Source organism: Saccopteryx bilineata, chromosome 5 (assembly GCF_036850765.1).
Source record: "Saccopteryx bilineata isolate mSacBil1 chromosome 5, mSacBil1_pri_phased_curated, whole genome shotgun sequence".
In the NCBI taxonomy this organism is placed as follows: Eukaryota; Metazoa; Chordata; class Mammalia; order Chiroptera; family Emballonuridae; genus Saccopteryx; species Saccopteryx bilineata.
In genome coordinates, this window is record NC_089494.1 from 107496656 (window position 1) to 107520594 (window position 23939).

A 23939-nucleotide genomic window follows, 5' to 3' on the forward strand; every position below is an offset into this window, starting at 1 on the left:
TTTGTTTCATACTAATTGCCTTGAAATGTGCATAGTTCCAAGATGATTCTCATTTGCATAAATTTCAGCTAAGGGACAGATGTCTTTTTAATTCTGTACCTTCGTAAAAATGTTTAGAATTTATTATCTGTCTTAGTGTAACTTGGTATTCCTCCTCAATCCTAACTTGGGTGAAATGTTTTTAGCAGAGCATTGACAATGGCAAGTTTAAAATAAATAAGGCTGTATTGTTTAAAACACCAATTTAGTTTTAGAATAATATAAAGGAAGCTGTTTCATTGTGGTATTTTAGATCTTGCTAAAATGTAATTATAATGAAATCTTTGTGGATGGTATTTTCTGGGCCAATATTTTTCTAAATAATCACTTTTTAAATTTGTATAGTGAGCATATAATATTTTAAAGTTATAAAAAGAGAAAAGTATGCAGAATAAATTAAATTACCACATAATATTACCATATACTGTTTCCTTTATTTTCTTTGACTCATTATATATATTTTCAAAATTGTGATAAAAAGGATAGTGCAGCCTTACATCCTATTTTAATGTAACATTGTACTCAGTTTTCCATTTTATTATATATTTTTATTAATTTAAGGAATTGTAAGCCCTGGCTGGTTGGCTCAGTGGTAGAGAATTGACCTGAAGTGTAGAAGTCCTGGGTTTGATTCCCAGTCAGGGCACACATCAGAAGTGACCATCTGCTTCTCCTCTCCTCCCCTTTCCCTTCTCTCTCCTTTTCTCTTTCCCTCCCAAAACCGTGGCTCACTGACCTGAGTGCATTGGCCTCAGGCACTGAGGATGACTCCAGGGAGCCTCAGCTTCAGGAGCTAAGTTGCAAGCATGGGCCCCAGACAGGGGTTGCGGGGTGGATCCTGGTCAGGCTCATGTGGGAGTCTGTCTCACTGTTTCCCCTCCCTCACCTGAAAAAACAAGGAATGTGTATTTCTTCAGATGGGTAAAGCATGCTTCCTTTTAATCATTTCTCTATATTTGGAAGTTTAAAATACCCATTTTTTTCATATTGTCACAAATTTTTAAATTTGATTATTTACTCAGGACAATTCCTGGACATGGGATTTCTGTATCAAAGGTACAGGGATATTTTAAATTTCAGATCCCTTTCCCCAAATGTTACATATATAGGCAACACACACACTTATACTTAAACTCTTTGATTATCAAGTCAAACATGGAAAATAATTTTTGTCCCTATGCACAAATAGCCTTTTGTGTCCTCCTGCTTCCTTCTCTCGTCCCCCTTCCTCTGCCCACCAGAGACACAGAATGGATGTTCTACATCTTTCTTTCGGGGTTTTTATGTTTGTTTAATTTTATTACCATATTTACATTTTTAAACCAAATTTGCTTAAATTCTTTTGAGTCTTTTATATTGTGATTTTCATATATTTTAAACTCCTCACTCAGGCATATCGTGGGTACATAAACACACACACACATACACATATACATATCTGGCATGTATTTTATTCATCTCTTGGGTATTTGACATATAGATGCGTATACATATACCTTTGAGTTTAAAATATATGCACATATACATATATAATTTAGTTTTTCGTTAAAGTAGATGCTTTAAATTCTGAATTTGTGAGCACTTGAGAAGGACTTTCTGTTGCATTGTTATAGAGCGGCTACGTGGTTAGGGATAGTTCTGAGCTAAGACCCAAAGGTCTGCTTCTGCCTCATTTCAGTGGACGTCCGGGGTGGCTGGAAGCTCTGGCGCCAGCAGCCTCTTCCAGCTCCTAAAGGAAATACCTTTGTCTGTTGGGAGACTTGGCATATTTTTTCCCATGATTATTTTTTAGCTCTTAAACTGGACATATGGATAGTTTTCCAGAAACTCTACCTGGAATGTGCTTAGCCCCTTTAGTATGCAAATCAAGTCTTTTTTTACCCTCTCTCTTCCATTCAGAAATGTTGCTTTAATTAGCCTTTTGATTATTGTTTATATTCCAAATCTTGTCAAATACTCAAAAACTGTAATTGTTAGTCAAAGCTACATTTTCTGACCTAATATCTATCATGTCTCTATTCATTTTCATCTTCATCCTTTACTTACCTTACTTAGGTTGCTTGTCTTCCATAGGACTGTGTCTGTGTTCTTACTGCCAGTTCTACTATACCTAATATAGATTTTGTCCTAACGAAAACGAAGAGGGTAGAATGTCCATCAGGGTAACAAGTAGGGTCATAGGGTGAGTGACATGGGAAGTGCGTGCGGGCACTGCAAGGCTTGGTGAACTGACAGTTTCCGTAAGTAATGTGTTACAGAGAGTGAACAGAAATGCCAAGGAAAATGGGGACATAGTTGCTTGTTTTTCTTCTGGAACAGTTTTAGTTTTCATTAACTGAATTATGCATATATTAACTGAATCATACCATAGAAAAGGCAGAAGGGTTAGTGGGTTTTGAAGTACCTGGCCTGGGTTGGGGAATGTGATTAGTTTCTGGATGATACTGAACAGTAGATTTCATCAATGACAAGTTTACAGCCAACATATCAAATCACTGTTCACTGTTCTCTGAAGCACCATTTCATGCTGGGTGAAGTCATCCCACAGTGAAATCCCAATGTTGGGATTGACAGTTGTCAATTCTGCTATTGCAGTTTATATTTTTTTGAAGTTCTTAGCATACTCACTTCCTTATTTCATTATCTTTTTGGCTTACCCTGTTGTTTTGTTAAATTTAATTCTGCTGTCTTTTTATCTCAGTGTCTGTTAAGCTGTTCTGCACATTTCAGAGAGGCCAGGTCTCTTGGATACTCCTGAGCAGGGCAGGGCTCTGTCTAAATGCTTTCATGTTTGTCTCGTAGCTCATTTTCAGAGTGGTGCCCTCTCCAGTGACTGAGGGCGATGTTCTCTTTCTCTTGTGCTCCAGTGTGTTGTCATGGGGACCATGTTGTAGGTCTTCAGTTTACTCATTCTGAAATGACCCATCCAGACTTTCAGATCACCTACAGAGAGTGTAACTTCCATTTTCTGTCCTCTGCACCTGTAGAAATCTTGTCCCTCAGCTAGCACAGTATCCAGTGTCCATCTGTAGAGATCTTGTCCCTCAGCTAGCACAGTATCCAGTGTCTTTCAGGCTAGTTGGAGTCCTGTCACACTGAGATGGAATCTGGCCACTTCCTTTTGTCCTGCCTGTGCCTTTGCTACTCTGGAATATTAGAGCCCCTGTCTAATAAATAACGTCAGTGCTGTGCTTCCCACCAAGTCCTTGCTATCAGTGCGATCGCTACAGCACTGCGCTTGCGTGACTGCGCTTCTGCACCTCTGCCATCACCCGTCGTTGTTTCCTGGAGGTAATCTCCAAACGATGGACAGAAGTGGTTCCCAGTAGAATAAAATCATATTTCGTCCTTGCAGAATGGTAGAGATTTCTCATTAGTTAACAAAATTCTCTAAATCAGGGGCCAAATGATAAATGAATGAGAGCACTGCTGAAGTTCTCTGGGTGGGGAAAAAATGACTTCATTTAACCAAAAGCATGTAGAAGCATCATATTTTTTTTCTCAATTTTATTTGGAAGGGAAGAGGGAATGGGAGAAAGAGGGAAGAGGAGGGTCAGGAGAGAGAGAGAGAGAGAGAGAGAGCAAGAGAGAGTTAGTTAGTTTGCAGAGAGGTTGGTGAGGTATAGAAAATACCCAATTAAATACCCAACTAAATTACTGTGGCTTTTAGAAGTAGCAGTGTTACAAAAAAAAAATAAAGATAAAAAGATGGAAAATTCATAATTCTTATTTCCTATTGTTATGTGGTTTGAGACTTGTCACTATAGTTAATTTATGGGGAAACGGGTGAAGCTACTTTAAATGGAAACTGCCAGTATTGGTGTTTGAAATATCTATTAAACCAGAATCCACCTATATATATTTAATGGTTGAAAAACTATTATTACTATTAATCTTTCGTGTGTGATATATTATGAAAAAGGTTATGCTCACTGCTTAGCAGATACTATGATATATGCTTACTTAGGCTATTTTATTTCATCCTTACAACACCTCTAATAAATTAAGTATTATTTATCCCTCTGAAGATGAAGGAAATAAGGCTTAGAGCGATGAAATAACTTGTCTGAGGGAACGTAGCTAGCAAATACCCAAACTATGGTTTGAACCTAAATTTCTATGATCCAAAGATCATATTTGTAATCACTGTGCTTTTTACCTTCAAGCTCTGACTGAGCTAACCAGAATAAACAGATTAACAAATCAGTTGGTTTTAATCCAAACTGTATTCCGCAGCTTGCATATGATTTGGCCCCTGCTTACTTCATTCTGGACTGCATAACCCAGCCTCTCTGATCTCAGCCCTCCGCTTTCTTTCTGTCCCTGAAATACCACATTTGGAGGCCTTTGCATACGCCATCTCCTTAGTCTCCCAGTGATCTCTTGCCTCCCCCCCTTTTCCCTGTGTGCTTGCCTCCTCCTCTTCCAGGTCCCCCCTCGTACTTTCCCTGCCTTCTTCTGACTACTGTATATAAAGGAGCTGCTTGTCTTTCTTAAGTCTCTCCTGTCACCTGTTATTTCCTTCAGAGCATGTAACCAATCTGGAATCAGTCTCTTCAGTTATTTGTCATGTCCCTCTTTACAGATTGTAAGCAGCTGGAGGGCAGGAATCTCCTTCCTCTTGGTTACCATTTACTGAACTTATAGGTCTAGTGTAGTGCAAACAGATGTGGAAAAACAATTTAATGAAAAGTGGATGAATGACTTTGAAATGTATGTATTTGTTCTACTTGGGAACAGTACCTTTAAAATTTTTTTAAATGAAATGTATTTGAAAATATTTTTGATAATTTTCAGTATTCTAAATCATGTGTAAACTTTGACCAAGATACTTATAACACAATCACAGACTAGTACAACTTCCTGCAGTAACAGGACTTTGACATGCCCAATGGTCTTTTTTTTAAGTCTTTTTTGGCCTGACCTGTGGTGGTGCAGTGGATAAAGCGTCGACCTGGAAATGCTGAGGTCGCCGGTTCGAAACCCTGGGCTTGCCTGGTCAAGGCACATATGGGAGTTGATGCTTCCAGCTCCTCCCCCCTGTCTCTTTCTCTTCTCTCTCTCTCTCTGTCTGCCTGTCTCTCTCTCTCCCTCTCTCTCTCCTCTCTAAAATGAATAAATTAAAAAAAATAAAAAAAAGTCTTTTTTTGGTGTGTGTGTGTGTATGTGTATGTGTGTGTGTATGTGTGTGTGTTTTTCTGAAGTGAGAAGTGGGGGGGCAGACAGACAGACTCCCACATGTACCCGCATGCCCACCAGAAGGCGATGCTTGGCCCCTCTGGGGCGTTACTCCGCTGCAATTGGAGCCATTCTAGCACCTGAGGTAGAGGCCATGGAGCCACCCTCAGTGCCTGGGCCAGTCTTGTTCCAATGGAGCCTTGGCTACAGGAGGGGAAGAGAGAGAGAGAGAGAAAGGAGAGGAGGATGGGTGGAGAAGCAGATGGGCACCTCTCCTGTGTGCCCTGACCGGGAATCAAACCTGGGACTTCTACATGCCTGGCCGACGCTCTACAGCTGAGCCAACTGGTCAAGGCCCCAATGGTCTTGTTTTATACCTAAAAATGAGTATTATGTAATAAGAATGAAACTCTTTAGTTAATAATCTGCAGTAGAAAGATGGTGTTCTCTAATCATAATAGTTTTTATCTGGATAAGGACTTAGTAACTCTGTTGTCTAATGGGAATGATGTAGAAAGTTAAGAGGGCATCTCAAAGCTACATGGGTAGATCCAGGTCCAGAAACGTGGAACAGGACCGTTTCCATTATATCAAGTCAGTTTTTACTGTGTCCCTTTCACTTGCCTTCCCCCATACCATTATAGTGACTGTTCCTATAGGAGCAATATATTATGTGTTGCATTTCATCAAAATGAATAAATATGTATTTCAGAAAGAAAAGTATGACTATTAATCAGAGTTCCCAGTTTATCTCAAATTCATGAGCGATGGGTGCCTTGACACTGAAGTCATTGTACTCTGCCCATCTAAGGCAGCTGTAATCTGGACAGACGCAAAGTTTGCAGGCTATATCTTAAAATAGAAAGGAAAAGAAATGTTAGGTTCAGGATAAAAACAAATCATCAAGCTTTATACATTGTGTTTTCCACAGTTAGTAATTGAAACTATTGCATATTTAGAAATCACATATTTTTAAAAATCAGATTTAACAATCTTTGAATTTTTATGAATCAATCTCATATGACAAAGGAATATATATCCTCATTCTTCAGGAATATTCCTTGAAAATGTGGTTTGATTTCTGAACATAAGTTTACATACATTTCTAAAAAGCAAGATATACTTTGCCTTCATGTCTTCTTTGAGGCCAGAGGTTTGTTCTCTAAGAATCCAGGGGAACAAAAGCAAACTGCATTGTCTTGTTTCCATACGGAGATGATGGAAGATGGGCAGGTTTCCCCAGTGGAAGCGATATATGTCCAGTCAGTGTAGGCAGTGAATATATAAAGCACCCTAAGAAGTTCAAAAATAGTGTTTTTGCTATAAAATAACTCTTGTCAAGCCAGTGTAATCGAGACTTGTATTGTCTATTGTATTGTTCTTCTGAGGTCAGCAGCAACATCGGCTCACTCATGTTTATACAGACCACAGGTCCCTGTGACGACTATAAAATTTAAATTTTCTTCTGTTAATAAGAGCATTTTTATGCTGACTGTGTAGAACTCCAGTTCTCTTTAGTGCTTTGTTTATAGAATGATCACAGGCTATGGGGGAAATATTCATCCCAAAATAACTACGTGTATAGGTCATCAAAACATCCACTTCTAGAGTCCAAGGGATACCTTGTCAAAAATCTTCCTTATGGAGATAAAGCTTGTGTTAAAATGCTGGTGGCTATCATAATGAAGATTTATTTGTCTTTGTGTGTCTGCACGTGCAGGAATACATGGACTCCAATAAATACATCGAGCACTTGCTAACTCAGCTGGAGGAGAAGCACAGAAGTCTCTGGAGGTGAGTTAAATCCATGTCCTCAACTTACATGGCCTCGGTAGCTTTGGTCTTGATTGTGGAAGCAGGGAAATGGAGAATGGTTTCTTGTTCCATGTGGTGCCAAAAGCATGACTGGGTACAAGAATAATCAGAGGCTACCCAGGGAATGTTATTTATTTAATTGATGCAGCAGTGCCAAAAGTTGTCTTTGTATCAAAGACCAGCTCAGAGCTGGAAGGATGGTAGAAACTGTGGCAGACACTGGTCAAGGTCAGTGCATTCATTTGTCCGAGGCCACATGGCAGCCCTTATATTTCAGAAAATAGAACCCAAGTTCTCTGACCCTTGCCTGCTTAAAGATTATTTAAGTTTTTGAGTAATTAAAAGGTAGGACATTCTGCTTGAAATTTCTGCTTTTCTTTGCATAAAGGGGAACGTTTAAACAATGCTGGTGTTTCAGTCTCCAGTGCTTTTGTTCTCCATGGTGGGCTCTGATTCTCAGTAAGGAGAGGTGTGTGAGAATATTTGTGCAGGTAAATTGGAAAAAGATTAGTATCAAAGAAGTCACATTTTCAAGTTATTCATTCCCTGGGGCCTCCTGGGAATTGAGACTGGCTAAGGATGGTTGTGATATTATTATCTAGCTCTTTAGGGTCCATGTAGTCATGCTTTGCGTAGGTGCTGCTATGGAATTTGAATTCCTTTTTCTAAATTCCCATAGCTCCTGTTGTCTGGAATAGATATACTAGTACTCATTCACATGATGCCTCACATTGCATTGGAATTGTTTCATGTGATTAGCTTTGTCTCCCAATGGTCAATATGCCCCTAATGTCCTTTATTTCTTATCTCCTGGAGGCACAGAATAGAGCCCTCTCTCTGTTCACAGAGATGCAGGTAAATATTGGCTGACTCTGTGGCTCTTTTACGCAGGTCATCTAAATCCATCACCACTGGTCTCTGTGCCAGGCTATGCTGCCCATCTTCCCGGCGAACTCTACTTCTTGGATAAAGAGCCAGATGTTTTCATTAGTACTGCTCTTGTGTTAGATTTCCTACTAGAGATTAGATGAGTGGTTATAGTAATAGACATAAAAATATGCTGGTCAGATATAACAGAACTATATAATTTTTAAGTCTGTTTGCCACTAACAGGCACACCAGTTACTTTTATATAACTTGATGCAATATTTGTTAGATCTGTTTTTGAGAGCTATAAGCTGGTGTTGATATGGTTTTTTTTTTTGTGAACTAGTGTATTATATATTAATAAAACCAACAATGTATTTATAGGTTAAGTGACTTTTAAATTATATTTTCCAAAGATCTACTGGAAAGTATATTTAAAAGATTACTTAACCTGTATTGTAGCATTTTCTTTCAACTACTTGAATATTTTGTTATCTTCCAAAAGAAAAACACACAAAAATGATGAATACCACCTGACAAAAGAAATGGAGTTTAATTTGGTCAGTAAGTGTGTCTTCTACACATCACTGGGAAGGAGTAATGGCTTCATGGGTCTCTGAACCGAGTCCTGCATGGAAAGGATATTTTCCTGCTTCTTCAAGGTAGCTAATAAAAACCTCTCAGTCTCCCCCACATGATTAAGTTAAAATCCCATTTCAGGCACAGAATTAAACTAACGTAAAGTAAGAGCTCAGAATTTTGTGTGCAGTCACTTCCATTTTCCTTCAGAAATGGAATTATTGCCAGTGAAGGAGCATAGGGATATAAATAGTGTCAGAAGATCTAATAAAACCACATTTGAATAACAATAAAGGGCAATAATGACATTTGAATAGACAATATAACTACCAGTGAGAAAATGGAAATGGGTAGTATTGAAAAGAAAATGAAAACCAGTACTAGAGGATTTATATACTATTTATTGAATCATGAAATTACACTTGATTATATTTTGCAAACAGATCTTGACTGACTTTAAGTAATATAGCTTTTATGATGGCTATTTCAATGTCATAACTGCAACTGTAGCCAGATTGTTTTCCGTGAAGAATATGTGAGTGACAGTGAACAATGTGGGAAATTGTTTCTGGTTGTGATTAAATTTTTAAAATTGTTTCTTGAGTTCAGGTAGAATCTATGATGCACAGAGGATCATGGGAATAGCATGTGATATACACAAGCTCACCTGGATTGTCTGAAGTTAAACAAATATTCCCAAATTTAATATAAAACTTTTTCTCTGACTTTATTATTCTTTTGATTTGTAGCTGGTACAATTTTCATGGAGGGGCTACTTGTCATGCTCCTGATACTAACTGATGGCCTTCCATTTATTCTTGAGCTAATATATAATTTAAAAGAAAGGACAAATTCTGAATATTTAGTTCTTCCAACAGTTTAATGCTGGTCAATAATTTATGGCCACAGTAATTTTGAGGATTGATCTAAAATTATGGTAGACATATACGCTATTATTGACACTTGCTGAATGATGAAGGAATTGGACAACTGGAAGAAGATTGGGTAAAAGAATTAAGTCTCTCCTTATTCTCATGGAGAGGGGCTACTTGTCTTTAATAGTTTTTAGTTATTTCTTATAGCATAACCAGTTGTTGTGACACAAATATATGTTGTAGTCATTTCATACTCTCAAGATAACTAGTTATTTTGGGGTCCTGTTTAGTACTCTACTGAAATAGACCTATTACTTATCTCTGGGTTTTCAAATTGCTAAGGACTTTGTGAAGTCCAAAGATAGCTGTCTAGTGATGAACAGTCATTTAGCTCAACTGTCTCTTTTGACACCAACAGAAAATTTGTGTAAATTCATCGAGTAAGAGGGTGGAGTCGGAACTAGAACTTAGGCTAAGACTTGAGTACAAGTCTAGATATGTCTATTGTGTTCTGCATCTCCCGCTTAACGACGAAAAGGAAACACACCCATGGCACCTTGTTTACTAGTTGATGTTAAAATATAATAAATTTTGGCATATTTATTTTTTAATGCAGAAAGTTATGATGAAAAAGGCTCTGTGCACTTGATTTTTATATCATTTGTTACTATTTCCAATTTGCCTAAATACATAGATCTGTGACTGACAAAGATTGTAATAAAGTAATTACTGAGAATGTCTTTCTTCTGCAGTTGATAGGAATCTTGATCCATTTGCAGCCTCAAATTAAGAGTTTAGAAGAAACACAAACAGAAAATACAAATCAAATTCATGAATATTTATGATGTTAATGACTTATTTCACATATGTGAAATTATGCATAAAAACAGAAACAGCATAATGCCATAGAAATGCAAAGAAGACTCGGCTGGAGGTTTGGAGACTCAGACTCTTGCCCTGCCTGCCCGACTGGCTGTTAGGTGACATCTGAGACTGAGTGTCCTTATCTGTAAAAGGGAGGTATCAATATAGCTCATATTTAAGATTACAGAGCACTGAGATTATATGAAACATAATGTCTAAAGTAACATGACAGGCATATATAATCTCATTTTTTATAGAACTTAAATACTGTGTCATCAACCTGTGTATACATATATTATAGAATCTTTAAGAAAATCAGTAGAAATGATTACTATAACAGAAATACCTAACAATTTGCCTGTGACACAACCAGATAATGTCAAAGTAATCATTTCAGATTTTCCTAGCTTAAATTGGAGACAGTGTAATCAATAGCCTGTAAATAAATAAAGTAAGTCTGCAAGACCAAAATTAATTGACAAAATCTGGTAAATGTAGAGTGCGACTGCCGGCCAGCAGAGACCAGATTGCCAGAGCCCCATCTGAACAGCTCTGTTTCAGCTAGGGTTTCTCAGCTGAGGCACTAGGGGCATTTGGGGCCAGATCATTCTTTATCATGAAGGTTAAGAGTGGGGCTGTCCTGATCATTGTAAGATATTTAGCATAATCACTAGCTTCAATCTACTGCATGCTAACAACAACCCCTTATTATGACAACCAAAAAAAAATGTGTATGCATTTTCCATATGTTCCCTAGGGGTCAGTAGGGGTCAGAATTGTCTTTTTTCCCCACTGAGAACCAGTGACCTAAAGCATTGACATAAGCATTTTTCCCAGAACATGCTAAGAAATAGTAATACCTTAGGTCACTGTTTTAGATGTTTTAAGAACAATAAAGGTATTGTTCGGTCAAATTTTAAATATACTAGGTAAAACCAAGCTTTAAAATTGTTTTAATTGCAAAACTTTTCAGAGCCGGTTATTGTTAACATTTGCTATGCACATCAAATACAAGGTGCAAAATATAATTTTGACTCTTAAAAACAACTCAATCTTATCTTTCTTGAAGCATCTACTCTGACTAAGGTTCCAGGAAACATATTTTGGGAAATAGTGATGTATCGAATTTGATAGCCCAATATAAACATGGCTTGTGACCCAACCCCCACGTCACTGTTCCTGGGATGAGTGACTCAGAGGGAGAACTGTAGGGCTGTGAGGAGTCTGAGTTGTTGCTAAAAGGGGGAAGTAGGGAGGTGGAGATGCCAATCCCAAGTTTTCTACCCTTTTCTGGAGGTGTAGCCCAAGCCTCAATACCAAATTCCAAGAATTAAAGAACTCCTGAGGATGAACTACATTTACCCTAGCGAAGCACTTCCCCTGCTTCCCGGGAGAAGAAATGATGGCTTCTGCACAACCAAGGGGAGGAATACACTTCATTGAAAAGCACGTACAGATCCCTGGTTGGAATAAGATTCCCTCAGACCTATCCCTTCCAAGGATAAAGTAATAATGTATCCAAATTCTTAAAAAATAGACTACTTTTGCTTTGTGACTTATATGTGCTTCTTATTCTAAAAAATGAGAGGGGGAAAAATGGGCAAAAACTTTGTTTTGATTCTCACCATGATTCAAAGTGTTGCAATCTAAGTAGAGTGAACATTGAAAAACAATGATCTACATTCCAAATTCTTGTTTAGGCACTCCATAATTGTCATATAGTTATGTACTTTGAGGGTGTAGATAATTGGCACCACTGCTTGTAGCTCACTTCAGATCTCATCTTAATTTCCTTAAAATGTGAGGGGTATTTAAAATCGCTTACTGAGAGGCTACATGCTATTCAAGGCCTGGGTGAAGAAAATTCTTTGCTAATGAGTTATCTAGAAACTGTCTTGCGGTTGTGAAGTAGAGATAAGTAGAAAAAGCACATATGCCCCAAGAAAAGGCAGCCCAGAGCCTCTCGGAGATTTACCTTCTATGCATCTTGGATCTCAGAATCGTATTGTCCAGGCATCTTAAAAGTGAGCATGTCTCTATCCTCACGGGGTTAATTTATGTAGACTCAGAAGATGCCCAGTATTAAACAGGCTGCCTTTACTGTAATCATAGACTTCCACTGGGAGATCTTAATTGGCAACAAGTAAAATTGCTCTCCATGAATTCTTAATTATGGAAACCACATAAAATAAGAACTGTGATTTGTTCTCTAAACCCCTTCCAGAGAAAAGGAGGCTCTCTCTGGGGACAGAATGTACGGTAGACAAAGGAGAGCTCAGGGTCTGCAGTGGGAATCAAAGCTCTGAAAGCACAGCCTCATGCTATGCTGACTCAATAACGGCACAGGGCTTCCCAGCTCCACATCCCCGTCTTACTCCGCTGGGGTCAGTGGGGGCCAGTGCCAGCCGGCTTTACAGTGCCTTCCCTTTCTCTCCACCCTGGGGCTGGATTTCTAAATCATAGCTACCTTCGTGGGCAAGTGTAAGCACAGGGGCCACCCTGGAAACCCATCAATGTCACTTCTCAATTACCCACCAGGGGTTGTTGCAGAGATGCAGCCAGGCCCAGTCCCCTGCCAAGATCAGAGTCTTGCCTCTAAGTCATGCCCTCTGCCCAGCACAAGCCATAATCAATCAGGGCCCTGGAAATTGGGTATTGCCACATGCTTCAATGGTTTTGTCATCCCTGGGCAGTGGTGGGGAGGGCTATGGATGGAGTGGTTTCCTTATTACAGACCGATGGTGCTGCTTTATGGGAGCAAAGCAGCATTTAGGCATCTTCTCATTTCTCTGAAGCCCCGATGAAATAACATCACCGTCTTTAAGGTGACTTGTTTACCAACAGACAGGCTTGTGGGACTGAGCCTGGAAAGCGTAACTGGATTGACTAGACCAGGTCACCCAGGTCCTCATTCCACCTTATACTATAGGGTTGACTGATATTGTCGTTTATTTACATGACCTGTCTGATATGCTAGCTCATCTACTTAGGGGTTGCCTAGTGTTTGAAACCAGGACTGCTTGGACAGGGATCGAAAATGCCAGACTGAAACTCTACAGGAACTTTCTATACATAATTTGCTGTTCCTTTTCACATCTGTCCACCCTTATGTTTTTAAAGGGGCATGTTAATTCAGTAGAGAACATATATAATACTTGTATCTTAACCTACTAAATGTATAAAACAGACTACTTAAAGTCATGTGGGTTGTATTTTGTCTTCTTTACCCCAAATCTTGTTGTTATTTTCTTTAAATCAGGGGTCCCCAAACTTTTTACACAGGGGGCCAGTTCACTGTCCCTCAGACCGTTGGAGGGCTAGACTATTAAAAAAAACTATGAACAAATCCCTATGCACACTGCACATATCTTATTTTAAAGTAAAAAAAAAAAAAAAATGGGAACAAATACAATATTTAAAATAAAGAACAAGTAAATTTAAATCAACAAACTGACCAGTATTTCAATGGGAACTATGCTCCTCTCACTGACCACCAATGAAAGAGGTGCCTCTTCTGGAAGTGCGGTGGGGGCCGGATAAATGGCCTCAGGGGGCTGCATGCGGCCCGCGGGCCGTAGTTTGGGGACCCTTGCTTTAAATGAACATACTCTGATCTTTAAAACCCATTTTTTTTGCAGACTGTCTTTCAAATGTCCAAAGGTTTTCCCAAGAAGGTGGTGTTTCAATTGGAGTAGGAGCAGCTCTGGTGTGCTGAGGGCAGGTGAAGAATTGGTTATTGAGTAGATTGAACTTGAACTGCCTTTCAGACTTTTAGTATAAATACATAGGACGATGAGAAATTCAGGTCTAGAGCTCTTTGTAGTGTGTATATAAACCACAGTATAAGATAGAGGCATTAGGTTAACCTACAAAGATATAAAATTGCCCTCTACTGTGAAACATCCCTCCTTTAAAGATGGATTTACTGCAGCCAAGGGAAGCTTGAGTTGAATAACGTTGTAAGTAGGTCTATTGATGGTTTGAAAATCATTCTACTTGTAGTTTAAATAGTTTATGTTCCTCAGGAAATACTCCCAAAGTACCAAAAATATTTCAACATCAATAGTATTTGGGGATCACCGGGTGAAATGTACCACTACTTAATCTGAAAACATTTGGCTTGAAATATATTTGTTATTTTTAGATCCATGCTTATCTTAATATGATGGCCAGGAACTTAATGTGATTTATTTATCTGAAATTAAAATAAAGAGCTTCAAGCTTAAGGCATTTTGCAGATTTATTTGGGGTAATAAAGATCACAAATACTCCCTACTAAGCTGAAAGTAGGGAAACTCCAGCAGGCAACCATATAAATAGCCCACAAACAGAAACATGTGTGTTCAGGCTGATGTGTACCCATAGTAGGAATAACAATGTGCCCCTTTTTACTTTCTTTTTTTAAAATTAATTAATTAATTTTTTTTTTTTCCTGAAGCTGGAAACGAGGAGGCAGTCAGACAGACTCCCGCATGCACCCAACCGGGATCCACCCAGCATGCCCACCAGAGGGTGATGCTCTGCCCAACCGGGGTATCGCTCTGTCGCGACCAGAGCCACTCTAGCGCCTGGGGCAGAGGCCAAGGAACCATCCCCAGCGCCCGGGCCATCTTTTTGCTCCAATGGAGCCTCGGCTGCGGGAGGGGAAGAGAGAGACAGAGAGGAAGGGGGGGGGGTGGAGAAGCAGATGGGTGCTTCTCCTGTGTGCCCTGGCCGGGAATCGAACCCGGGACTCCTGCACGCCAGGCCGATGCTCTACCACTGAGCCAACCGGCCAGGGCTACTTTCTTTTTTTTTTTATTTAATTTTAATTTTAATAGAAAAATACCCCACTAACTTGTTAATGCATGAGAATACTTGTAATTTTCTTTTAAGCGATTAATTGTTAAGATTTAACTAAATATATATGTTTTTTACATGGGTCACTCTGGAGTTAAAAGGAATAGTTTGTGTGTGTGTGTGTGTGTGTGTGTGTGTGTGTGTGTGTGTGTTTTGCTTACCCCCTCCCATTTTTTTTTCAGTTTTCCATATTCTCAGGCCTGGGATGGAGTGCTAGCACCCAACCTTCACCCCCACCTCAACTCTGGGGAGAGGTGCTTGGGCCTCTGAAAAGAGGAAATACAAAATAGAATTTTTCTCCCTCAGAGACATTAATTATGACACATTTGTAATTACTTCTGTGTGACAAATTAGGCCTCATACATAATCCCACAAAGGACCAAAGATGGGAAGGTGCCCTGAGTCAAAGACTCAGGAATGGGAGGCAGTCTGGGGAAATAAGGTAAAAAGGGGCAAAAAGAGAACAGCCAATGAGGAAAGGTAAATTATCATTTATTAGCTAAGTTCTTTAGATAACCTAATTACAAAAAGGGGCACTTTCTACACTACTGATGTCCCTCCCAGCCCAGGTGACGCTGGTATTGGTTGGCAGCTGGTACAATCAGAGTCTCTGTTCTGATTGTTTTGTGACTGTTTTGTATGTTGCCGAGTTTTTAAAGTATTCCTGGTTTATTCTTTGCAATGCAGAGTTCGGGTCCTGATTCTGCCACTTCCTGTGTAGCCCTGGGAAAATCATTTAGACATTCGGGGCCTTCGTTCCCCATTGGTAATGAGGCGGGTTGAAGTAAGTGATTTCAGCAGTCCTTTCTTGAGAGCTCACAATCTATAATTCTTCACCATTCATCTTGGTGGCTAGTTGAAAGGTTGGGTGATAAAGCCGGAAGTAAAGTGTTAGATACATAGAATTACTGAGAGTTGGAAGTGACAGTTTCCTTTCTTGAAAGAAAGCAAACAATCATTTGTATAAACTTGGTTTTCTTTAAGCTGTAACTCTTGGGCTGTGTCTTGGCATTAAACTTTCCAGAGGTAATAAAACTGCCCACTGGCAAAGCTAGGGAGCAGAGCTGGCTCAGAGATTGGGACTGCTTTCAAAAGGCTTTCCAGGAAATTGTTCTGTTGAATAATGTTTAAGTTTCCACAGAAGCTATGAGCACAGTACGGTGCAAAAAAGTCAATTGCACGATATTTAAAAAAAAAAAAGAAAGAAAAAGAAAAGGCAGCTCTGGGGTTATGGTCCCTATGAAGGGAAATTGCATTGTCTTATGATGTTTCTTTAGTATTCCCTGGAGCTTCACAGACTCACGAGCTAATTAAAAGTCAGAATGTATATTTACCTGGATTTATTCCGTTTTCTTGTCTAATTGATTTTCTGTATCTTTGCTCTGGAAATAAAGATATGAAGAGATCAGGTACAACAGGCCACTCTAAAAGAGAGATGCTTCAGATCAGACACACAATTTAGAATTTTGGCTTTTGGGACTATTTGTTACTAAGATGATATCATTTAAAATATACCAAAACTTGCATCTATACAGTAATACTTCTTCTATCGACCTGCTTAGAATTCTCGTGCTTGCAATATAGGACAGTGGTTGCCTAGAAAATCCCCTGTGGGATCTGCACTTGCCCGTGAGGAGAGGCCTGGCGTTGCTCTCTTACCGTCCTGTAGTGTCTTATCAGGATTAGTTTGCCAAGTTAGATACCCGTGGACATCTGAGCCCTGAAAACTTTTTAGCAAAGTCAGTCATGTTACAGTACTAACCTAAATATTTCTATTTCTAGCCACACATGTCCCTACCAACCCTGACTTTTTTTATTACTCATGATTTCTACACACACACTTTCTCATTGCCCAGGTCTCCACTCCAGACAGGCTACCTATCTGTTAAGGTAAAGCCCAGGTCTTCCTGATGTGCAACTCCTTAGCCCCATTCCTCAGCTCGCACGGGCTCCATTGCACCCCTTCTCCTCCCTTCCAAACTTTAGACTGTACTGCACATGTACAGATAATTATTTTCACCTTGTGAAAACTCCACAATTATTCCATGTACCTTTCTTTTTTTAATCCAGTGAGAGGAAGGGAGGCAGAGATAGACTCCCACATGCGCCCTGACTGGGTCCACCCAGAAAGCCCACTGTGAGTCAGCGCTCTGCCCACCTATGGGGCTGCTCCATTGCTCGGCAACCTAGCTCTAAGTGCCTGAGGCAGAGGCCATGGAGCCATCCTCAATGCCCAGGGCCAACTAGCTCCAATCGAGCCATGGCTGGAGGAGGGGAGGAGAGAGAGAAGTGAGAGGGGGAGGGTTGGAGAAGCAGATGGGTGCTTCTCCTGTGTGGCCTGACTGGGAATCAAACATGGGGCATCCACACGCCAGGCCAATGCTCTACACTGAGCCAACTGGCCAGTGCCTATTCCATGTACCTTAATTTTGCCTCTATAAGTATTATCAGCACCTGACCTTCCACTAATATTCTATATAAAATATTGATAAGCATAGGGTTGAACATAATAGGTGGTTCAGTTAATATATTGACTGATTTTCTTGAACAGTTCTATGTGGTACTCTCACTGATAACACTGTATCAAGAGTATTTTTCTTTTTGTATCAAGAGTATTTATTTCATCTGTCAGTCAAGGACATTACAAACTAGGGAGTGTCCAGAGGGCCAGTGACTAAATATGGAATGAGGTGCAGAATACTGTTAATGATGGTGAAAGGAATTGGAGATGTTTAGTTTGACAAATAAAAAAATAAAGGGTAGACCTGATAACTGTTCTTATTTATTTATTTATTTATTTATTTGTGTTTATAGATTCTAGGGTCACCTTGAATGCCTCCCGCCTCCCCCCTATTCCCCTCAACATTTCCCTTGCCCCCCTCCCTACAGCACCCTCCCCTCTTCCCTTCAGGTGTATCCCATCCTATCATCCCCTTTCCCTCTGTCCTCTTTTCCTCTGGTCCCTTTGACCCCTCCTCTGTCTCAATTCTGTTCCTCAGTTCTTATTATTCCTTGGATTCCTCAAATGAGTGAAGTCATATGATATTTTTCTTTCTCTGCCTGGCTTATTTCACTCAACATAATAGTTTCCAGGTCCCTTCATATTGTTGCAAAAGGTAATATTTCCTTTTTTTTCAAGGCCCCATAGTATTCCATTGTATATATGTACCAGTGCTTTTTAATCCACTCGTCCACTGATGGACACTTGGGCTGTTTTGACCCGGGACGGCTCTGCTGGAGAGTGAGCAGTCCCTGACGGAGCTGACCAGGCTCTTCCAGAAGTGCCGGCTGTCGGGCAGTGTGCTCATCACCCGGAAGAAGTCTGACGGCCGAACTAAACCCATTCCAAGGAAAGGTTCTGTGGAGGGCTTTGAGCCCTCAGACAACAAGTGTCTGATAAGAGCTACTGATGGGAAGAAAAAGATCAGCACAATGGTGAGCTCCAAAGAAGTGAACAAGTTCCAGATGGCTTACTCAAACCTGTTGAGAGCTAACATGGATGGGCTGGAGAAGAGGGACAAGAAGAGCAGGCGTAAGAAGAGCAAAGCAGCACAGTGAGGGCACCGGGTTCCCTGCTTCCACCGGCCAACCACTGATTCGCTATTTTACTTTTGGCCACAAAGCTAGGTTTCTGGTTCCCCTACATTAACTTTTCATGTAAGATTAGGTTCACTTTGGACAGAAGCAGAGCTGTGATGTTTACAGGGTAGTTATAATCCAGTTTATTTTGGATCTGTTTAATTGGTCTGTGTTGCATAGTTGTATATTTCTGGGTTATAAAGTCTCTGCAGCCATTTGTGTGAATACATTAAACCTGTATTTATAAAAAAAAAAAAATGATAGCTGTTTTTAAAATGCAATGAGCTGTCCTGTGGAGGGGCATTAGCAGCCTCCTGGCATATTCATGAGGACAGAACTGGCAAACCAGGGCTCTAATTTAGAACCTGAGAGATGGTGACCCAGCACTAGAAAGGAGCATGGACTACCCTATCATGTGGAGAGCAGTGTTCTTGAGAGGGAGCTCTGCTCCACTGCAAGTATCTAGGTGAGACCTGTGTGACCATCTTTCCGTTGCAATGTAGGAGGGACAGGCAGGGTCCAGATGCCCCTCGTGTCTGCTTACTTGTCATCTTGCTTTCAGTCTGTGTCCTTGATGCTGCTCTACTTTTAATGCCCATTTCTTCTCTGTGCGTCATTGTTTTTAAATAATTGGAGACAGTTTCCCAGTTTTGTTCTTAGTCTTTCCTTTTCTAAAGGAAGTGATGTAGGTTCTTCCATTGTTCCTCACATAACTACTTTTCAGACCCCCACTTAATGATGGCCACCTACTGGATTTATTCTGGTTTGTCAGTTTTTCTTTTAACATATGGGGCTCTAATATAAACACAATATATTTTATTATGACCAGACTACAAGTCCAGGTTCAGTCATCCTTTGAGTGAGGGTTGTTACTCTAACTTTATGATTTTTTCCCCTAGTGGTACTAATTGTTAATAAGCTTTAGGGAAAATACCTAAAATTCCAGCATTGCATCATACATATCCAGTTTCTCTCTTGTGGACTCAAAGAATATAGATCATTATTTCAAGAAAGGGCAAGGAGTGTTTTAAATTTAGGATCTCTGTTCTCTTTTTCTGCACAGCTCCTTTATTCCCCTTTTTTAAAAAAATTTTTATTTATTTATTTATTTTTTACAGAGACAGAGAATGAGTCAGAGAGAGGGATAGACAAGGCCAGACAGACAGGAATGGAGAGAGATGAGAAGCATCAATCATTAGTTTTTCATTGCGCGGTACAACACCTTAGTTGTTCATTGATTGCTTTCTCATATGTGTCTTGACCGAGTAACCCTTTGCTGGAGCCAGCGACCTTGGGTTCAAGCTGATGGGCTTTTGCTCAAACCAGATGAGCCCACACTCAAGCTGGCGACCTCAGGGTCTCGAACCTGGGTCCTCTGCATCCCAGTCCGACGCTCTATTCACTTTGCCACCGCCTGGTCAGGCTATTCCCTGATTTTTTAAATTGCCTTGTCCCATTCACATGTTTTTTCCCAATACCAGGGCTTATTTATGGTTAAGATGTCAGAGCAGAATTACTAATTATAAGTAAATTAGGTCATTCCTGGCCTCACTAGAACTTTTTTTGGACAATTACTCTGGCCTTCAGAAGGAAGGAGGGAGTGAGCTTCAGATTATCTCTGAAATGAACAATTATTAATTTAGCATTTACAATTCCAAAGTAAAGGAGTATTAGAAAGGTTTAACGATAGAAAGAAGACACCTTAGGGGAAAATATTTACCTAAAGCACAGCCAAAGTGAATGGCACTAATGCATGTCCTGCTGACCAGAGATTCAAGCTGGGTGGTGTTCATCATGATTCACATTTAAATTTTTCCTATTTCAGCTGTATTATGACAGTGATATGTACATTTTACAGAAGAAGGTACTGCTTTTTTTAATGTATATTATGCAAAGAGTTTCAGATCTTTTCTTTTGGAAATCCAATCCACTGCCCTACTGTATCTCCCCTACCCATATCTCCGAGAGGTTTATTTCTGGCCTACTTACTACATTAGCAAGCAAGTTTATTTTTCTGGCTCGATGCTAAGCCGTCATTATAGAAGTTTTATTTCCAGGCAGTTTTAAAGGAGAACCATTATCTTCCTCCTCACTATTTTAAAGTTAACATTTGAAAATCACTTTCAACTTTCACTTTCAGCTTTGGACAATAGTTGAAAAATGACCTTGTGAAGTTTGCATTCATCTTTGTTACATTGGTGAAAGTCTTGCAATAAATACATTGCAGATGATTTTTCCTGTCAAATGCTGCTAGACACTGTGGTAAATTAATTATCTGGGCCTGCTGTCGAATAGATGTCTCTATATGGTCACAGAGAAGGCATGAGATGAGATGGAGTGAATGGCAGAGGCTGATTCATTGTCAGCAGAAAATAGTCTGCAGGGGTCAGTCAGGGTGGCTTGAGAAGGTCGCTGTGGAAACCAGACAGGTATATATGATAGTGAGCTTCTGACATTTCTGAGCCTATGAGATCTTTTTTCCCAAGGAATATCCAGTTCAATCCATAATCTATAGTTGGTTGGAAATGCGCGTGCTTGAGCTGTAGGGAGAGTGTGAGGCCATGCTATCATGCAGAGAGGAGCTTTTTGAATTGCTCCAAGGCCCTTTGCATATGTTTATGGGAAAACCACAAAGAGGTCAGAGGTTCAGGATGTCTGGAAGGTTTCCTGCTTCTCATTTGAGCAAACCAAAGAAGAACGTGTGGATTAATCCTTACAAAAACTTTCTCATGGCATTTCTAAGAGTTGATTCTTCATGTAAAGTTAGAATGTGGAAGTATGCCTTATGCTTCTGTTCAGGAACAAGAAAATTTAGATACCATTGTCTAGGGGACAAGAAAATTTAGATGTCATTGTCTGGATTAATATATAGGCAAACATTGGTTCCTTGAATGTCCACCTGTAGTCACTAAGCCAGCAGCCTCGTAGTTTTTAAGGCAGCTGCGGAGGCAAGAATGGTCATGGAGTGTCAGGGCCCTGGGCCATCTCTGTCTTGGCAGAGTTGGCAAAGCAGGGACTTTTTATGTTAACTTCAAACATTGATAACATGACCCAAACTTAGTACTTTTTCTTAATTAATTGTGATGGACCTGTCATTACTTTCTTTAAGCCATTTAAAATCTATTTGTATTTCCAACTCCTCCCACTTCTTGTTGGGCAATAAGTGACAGAAGCATAGTACCTACTTTGTGGAATAGGGCTTGCTTTATTGGCCAAAACACACACAGGCTTCAAATGGTGGCCCCTTCAATTAGAACTCGTAGGGTTTCATGAGTAAATCCAGGTTTATAACTCTATTCATATTTTTTATAAACTTATAGACACAAGTCACTTTGCATCTGACACAGAACACTCCCAGAGTAGCTCTGGACTCATTTTTTTTTTTTCTTGATTGTTTTATCTTTGTTTAAAATTAAAACAAACAAACATGCCCTCCTCCCTTTATCCCTCCCTCTTTGGCTTGTTCTCTGTATCGTTGAGTCTGTTTCTGTTTAGTTTGTTTGTTCCCTTGTTTTGTTTTTCTTTTAGATTCTACAAATAACTACAATCATATAGTATTTGATTTTCTTTGACTTTCTGTCCATCTATGTTGTTGCAAATGGCAAGATTTCATTTGTTTCTATTGCTGAGTAATATTCTATTGTATTTTTATTTTACATCTTATTTTTCCACTCATCTTTCAGTAGACACATATGTTTGTTCTATATCTTGGCTATTGTAAATAATGTGGCAATGAGCTTACGTATTTTTCAATTAGCAATTTTGGTTTTTGGGTTTTTTTTGGATAAATACCCACATGTGGAATTGCTAGGTCATATGGTAGTTCTATTTTTAATTCCTTGAGGAATTTCCATACTGTTTTCCACAGTGGCTGCACCAGTCTGCATTCCCACCAACAGTGCAGGAGGGTTCCCTTTTCTCTACACCCCTTGCCAACACTTGTGTAATTTATTGATGGTAGTCATCCTGACAGGTGTGAGGTGATAGGGCATTGTGGTTTTAATTTGCATCTCTATGATGATTAATGACGGTGAGCATTTTCTCATATGTTTATTGGCCGTCTGTATTTTCTCTTAGGAGAAACGTTTATTCAGATTTTACGCCCATTTTTTAACTGGATTGATTTTTTTTTTTGGTGTTAAGTTGTAGGAGTTCCTAATATATCTTGGATATTAGTCCCTTATCAGATATATCATTTGCAAATATCATCTCCCATTTAATAGGTTGTCTTTTTGTTTTTTTAATGGTTTCCTTCACTGTGAAAAAACTTTTTAGTTTGATATAGACCCATTCATTGTTTTATTCTTTTGTTGCCTTGCCTGAGAAGATATACCCAAAAAGATATTGCTAAGACCAGTGTCAAAGAGTTTAATGTCTATTAAAATTTTATTGTGTCAGGTCTTATACTTAAGTCTTTAATGCATTTTGAGTTTATTTTTGTGCATGGTGTAAGGAAATGGTCCTGCTTCATTTTTCTGCATGTATCCGTACAATTTTCCCAGCATCACTTATTGGAGAGTCTGTCTTTATTACCCCACTGAATAGTCTTGCCTCCTTTGTTGTAAATTAGTTGACCATGTAAGCAAGGATTTATTTCTGGGCTCTCTGTTCTATTCCATTGCTTTATATGTCTGTTTTTGCCACTACCATTTCATTTTGATTATTTTAGCTTTGTAGTATAGCCAAAGAAATCTTGAGAAAAAACAAATTGGAAAGTATCACACTCCCTGATTCCAAAGTAGATTATTCTATCTTTAAAGCAACATGTACATTCATTATTAAGATAGAGGTACTAACCTTAGTCTAGCACTCTGTAACCCTGAGTAAGTCACTTGATGCTTCATCTCTAAAGCAGAAATTTGGGATGAAATTTCATTTCTAACGATCTTTTAAATCCGTGACCATCTGGGAAAATGCAGACTGTGGAGCTTACATGGGAAGATTCTGAAATAAAAACTCAAATAAAATTATTAATTTAAATTATAATTAATATTTAAAATTTGTAATTAATATTTTGGAGGGGGAATAGCAAGGAGTTTTGTAAATATAGACAAATTGTGGAATGAGAGCTTCTAAAGTGTGCTGCTGAATTATTGTTTGTGAATGGAAAAAAAGACAATGCTCCTTTTTTCTTTTTAAGGCTTTATTTCTTCTCTCTCTTCTCCAAAAGGCATTCCCTTTTCTCCACTGAAAATGGAGCTGTCTTCTGTATGCCCCTAGAATTCGGCATGTGTATCTGATACAGAAGTTACTTCATTCTGATTTATGTTATAGGTGAGTTAGTAACTTCTCTGTCTCCCTTGT

At 39.3% G+C, this 23939-nt stretch overlaps 1 protein-coding gene and 1 long non-coding RNA gene across 7 annotated transcripts in view; one reads left to right on the top strand and one right to left on the bottom strand.

The window, feature by feature from the left end:
• The window catches only part of NCKAP5 (NCK associated protein 5), a 1181736-nt gene that overhangs the window by 470526 nt on the left and 687271 nt on the right, over window positions 1-23939 (top strand). For all 6 annotated transcript variants that reach the window (XM_066233486.1, XM_066233488.1, XM_066233487.1 and 3 more), the window contains one exon: window positions 6938-7011. In XM_066233486.1, coding sequence (XP_066089583.1) covers window positions 6938-7011 — 74 coding nt within the window. The remainder of the gene's footprint in view (window positions 1-6937; window positions 7012-23939) is intronic.
• Window positions 15730-23939, bottom strand: part of LOC136306845 (uncharacterized) — a 43055-nt gene continuing 34845 nt past the window's right edge. The window contains exons 2-3 of the long non-coding RNA XR_010725693.1: window positions 16391-16438; window positions 15730-15908 (exon numbers count right to left, since the gene is read on the bottom strand). This is a non-coding gene — a long non-coding RNA (uncharacterized lncRNA). The remainder of the gene's footprint in view (window positions 15909-16390; window positions 16439-23939) is intronic.